The sequence below is a fragment of the Apis dorsata genome, unplaced genomic scaffold, assembly GCF_000469605.1.
Source record: "Apis dorsata unplaced genomic scaffold, Apis dorsata 1.3 scaffold_256, whole genome shotgun sequence".
Taxonomy (NCBI): domain Eukaryota; kingdom Metazoa; phylum Arthropoda; class Insecta; order Hymenoptera; family Apidae; genus Apis; species Apis dorsata.
Window position 1 is genome coordinate 2,032,014 of NW_006263534.1, and position 4,310 is coordinate 2,036,323.

Consider the following 4,310-nt stretch of genomic DNA (forward strand, 5'->3'; position numbering starts at 1 on the left):
CGTCGCGTTACGTAATTGCAACAGGTGTGTCCCTCTCGATGCCCAGCCACGTGTTTTCCACGGCCGTTCCTTCGCTTCGACGCGGAATCGTTCCGCTGGGACGATTGCGTGTATTTTTTCTCTCTCTCTCTCTCTCTCTTTTCACCTTTCGATTGAATCGATCGCGTTGCGAAATTCTTGGCTCGTTCGACCATTAATGGAACACGTTGCATCTCGAAAGATTGGGAGGAGAACGGTGGAAACAATAGCGCGCGTGTCGGGGCGAGAATTGTGTTACGATCAACGATGACAAATCATGTTTAGATGATTATATATTATTAGATGCGGTACGCGTGTACACGTAACTTCGATTTCGATTTGTGAACTCGTAATAGGGAGAGAGGGGCGAATAGAGAACGAGTGAACTCTCTTTAACTTTCGTAGATAGTGAAAGTTAGCGTCGGATGGTAATCTACTCTCTCGGTAAAAAAAACGGTAATTGTTTTTCTCCCTCGAATCGATTCGTTGACTAAGGATGGAGATACGTTAAAGTGATATATTACGCGACGTTCGTTCACGTGTAGGGAATTTTCTTTCTCAAATGAATAATCGGATTAATAAACGATATTTTCGTGGCAATTGCCACGCGAATTATTATGCGCAGATTTTTCAACGCAATTAACCGAGCGACTTGGATCTAAACTTGGGAGAGGGAGGGGACATTTAGATTTTTCTTGTTATACGGAACGAATAAAGCGGTCTTGGAAAACGACCTTCCTCGAAACTGTTTTTCTAAGAACGTTTCCATGAAACAATGGGACAGCTTGATTCCGCATGCTTCCCCGACCAAGCTTCTTCGCTATTGAGCGTCTGCGCGAATGCGATACACGCTCGAGACGATATAATGATAAACAGGAATCATTCATGGATCGGATCCGTAGCAATCGCTACGCTGTTTCACCGTCCCAGTCCTTCGACGTTTTTCTGACGTAAGATTTCCTGGAGATCATTGATATCCGATCGGGAAGATAACGACTTGACGCGCAACAGATTCTTCCGTGTCATCTGGTTCGTCTGACTCATTTTTTTTTTTTCCCTGGAATCTGGGAGCAAGGTCGCGGGATATATTAACGGAGGGAGGGAGGGAGGGGGTGGATGATCGATGTCGGATGACACGCACGGTGATTCTCAAGATCTTTATCTCGAGAAGGAGGAAAATTAACGGAGTGGGCGCGTTTTCGATGGCGTAATAAAACGTGAACGAGCGTTTGAAAAATGAAGGAGGTATCGTTTTTTTTTTTTTTTTCTTTTTTTTTTTTGGGAGGAGGGGATATCAGTTGTTGTTATTATTATTATTATTATTAGCTCGACGCGTACGGCACACGCAATGACTCAGGCGAATAAGTGGAGACGAGCGATAAGTAGAGCGGGGAAGATAGCGTCGAAATGACACTTCTAAGTACGGGCACTTATATCTAATTGCGTGGTTCAGTACGAATTTTTCGTACCGCTGGCAAGATAAGTGGCTAAAAATACATCGCACGAGTGCTTTACAATCATCGGTCTCGGTTACCCCGTTATACATCTATCTGCTCATCGAGAAGCGTATAAGATTACGATTAAGTTAAGATCTAAACTATGCGGTGTCTTTTTAATTTTTCAATAGGTTGAATTAATCGAAACTATTTCTGCCTATTGCAAGAATATAATTGGAATATAATCGTATTTCTTGATGTTATTTCTCATAACGTAATACGTTGAGAATAGACTTTTCCGTCATCCTTGGCAAAGGACAAAAAATATCAAAACCTCCAAGACATTATATATATATATATATATACCCGCACAATCGTTTCAAGGTATTAAATTCAGAAGAACCGATTCTTCCTTTTTTTCGTCGATCTATCAGAAATGATGTAATATAATAATAATAATAATAATAATAATGATAATAATGGAGTTAACATGTTTGGTCAATTGGATGAATGAATTCGTGGACAGAATGGAAAAATTTGGAAAATTTGGGATTGCAGGTGAGCGGGAGGGAGGCGGTGCTGACCGGTGGCGGCGGCGGCCATGCGCCCCGGCCCGCCAGTACAGCCGAGCCGCCGCAGGCCTCCCCGTCGCCAGGAAGTCCCTCCGGAACGCAATCGACGGCACCGGCTGGATCAGCCGCAACCGCTGCGGTCGCCCTCGTGCGGGAACAGATCACGGGCCCTGCTGGTGTTGCTGTTGCTGGCCAGCAGCCCTCTGGTCGTGGGCCTGGCCGAACCGCCAGGGTTGCCCGGGGCCGAGTGGCAGCAGGCCCTACTCTCAGGCAGGCCGACTTACCCGAAATCGACCGTAACCAGGGCTATTCAACCGAGGAAACAGCAGAATCTTACCATCGGATACCTCACGGCCATCAAAGGGGGCCTCAAAGATCGTCAGGGCCTTGCCATCTCGGGCGCCTTCTCCATGGCTCTTGACGAGGCGAGTCTTCTCTCCTTTTTTTTTTTCTCTCTTCTTCCGTATTTCAACCTACGTTTCTTACATACGTTTAAATTTTTTTTTTTTTACGACTACTAACAAATCCCGTCCGCATCGGGATTAACCGGTATTTGGAAAACGACTGAGTCCAGGCAACAACGATCCCGTACAAGAATCCCATCGAGATACCACGGAGCGCACGGACGTTTATCTAAACCTACATTCCATTCCAAGCTAAATATAACTCGCCTCGTTAATTCACCGCTCATCCGCACAGATATCATATACCCTCAATGAAACACGCGACCGTAACTCGTCCCACCTTTATCACCCTTCCTCCATTTAATCGAAATACAGTCATCGTTTTCCACGTGTTCCAGCGTGTGTCACGATCGCGTGGAACGGGGAACGCACGCACGTGGAAATCGGTTGACGCGAGGTTCGGAGAGAGAAAGAGAGAGGGGGTCCCTAATTACGGTAGCCAGGGCCCCAAAGTTCCCACGTAAGCCGCGGCGAATCCGTAAGGCCCGGCCCCGATATCGCGGGCCCCTGTCTCGCCCGTTTTTTCCCGCGGGCGGTCAGCGGCAGCCTCGCGTTCCTCCGGTCTGGAAGGGTCGATAATTCATTGGAGGATCGGCGCGCGCGGGCGCGGGACGCCCGCTCGCGCGCTCTCGAGGGACCGTGAGATCGTTTTCGGAGGGCCGAGGAGGCCGAAAGGAAAGGGAAGAAAAAGAGAAAGGTGCGCGCGGGAGCCGCAACGCGCGGAGTGACCCGCCATCTCTCCCCGGAGATGCCGATTCGTGCGAGGGTTTAAAAATACAAGACCGGCATTATTCGCCGGTCCGCCCACGCGTCCAAACTCCTCTCTCGCAACCGTGAGAAGAATTCGCTCGCGATCGAGAAACCTCCCCCTCCTCTCGTCGTCCACCGGTGTATCTCACCCCCTTCTCCCTTTCTTTTTTATCCCCTCCCTCCTTTTCCCTCTCTTTCTCCCCCCTCGCTTTCTCATCTTTCTCATCTTTCGCTCTTCGCCCCCTCCCCCTCGCTCTGCTCCTCCTCATCGCCGCCGCCTCGAACGTGTTCGCGTTCCTTCTCCCTTTTTATACCACGAAACCAGCCGCGGCTTATACACGCTCTTTCGCAACCTGCAACCGTGGTGAGCGCGTAAGGGAAGGGCCCCGAGAAACCTGTGGGAATCGTCGAAATAACCGGGCGATGGTATCGCGGGGGACCAGCGTATCCGGTTCTACTTGGAAATAACAAGTTACGTCAAAGATGGATTGCGGTTACGCCGATAATTATTCGGATATATTTCTGGTATCTCACCGTGCCGATCGGGAGATTCCTTTCTTTCTTCCGCCACTTTTCTCTTCGCCCGGTGACGCATGCGTCATTTCCTATCCTACTGATATCGGCCGATACGTCGTGGATATTTTTTTTCCATTCCAAGGAAAAAGAGGATGTTCGATCAATTTTTCTTTGCCGTTGATTAATTTATTTATCGAAAAATGGACGAATATCTTTGATTTTTTGATACTAACACTATGTTAAACTTGCCGCCATTTTCGATGCACGAGAAAGAAAGTAATAGCTGAAATTGAACGAAACCAGAGATGGAACTCGAGGGGAAGATACAAAGCTCGAAAGCGCGTCGAAAGGTGTAGGAGATTTGCCCGCGATTTTATTCATGTACTTGGGCGCGCTACTCAAGAACAAGTATCGCAACGTCCGTGCTCGTTACATTGGGACCAAAGGTTGCCTCGTACCGAAAGTCGATGCTGCGTAGATTCGTATTTTTATATCAAAAAAAAAAAAAAAAAAAAAAAAAAAAAAAAAAAAAAAAAAAAAAAAAAAAAAAAAAA

The 4,310-nt window shown here is 47.5% G+C and overlaps 1 protein-coding gene across 2 annotated transcripts in view; it reads left to right on the forward strand.

Moving 5' to 3' along the window:
* Window positions 1-4,310, forward strand: part of LOC102681636 (receptor-type guanylate cyclase Gyc76C-like) — a 72,009-nt gene that overhangs the window by 28,042 nt on the left and 39,657 nt on the right. For both annotated transcript variants that reach the window (XM_031510746.1, XM_031510747.1), the window contains exon 3: window positions 2,013-2,451. In XM_031510746.1, coding sequence (XP_031366606.1) covers window positions 2,056-2,451 — 396 coding nt within the window. In that variant the 5' untranslated portion in view covers window positions 2,013-2,055. The remainder of the gene's footprint in view (window positions 1-2,012; window positions 2,452-4,310) is intronic.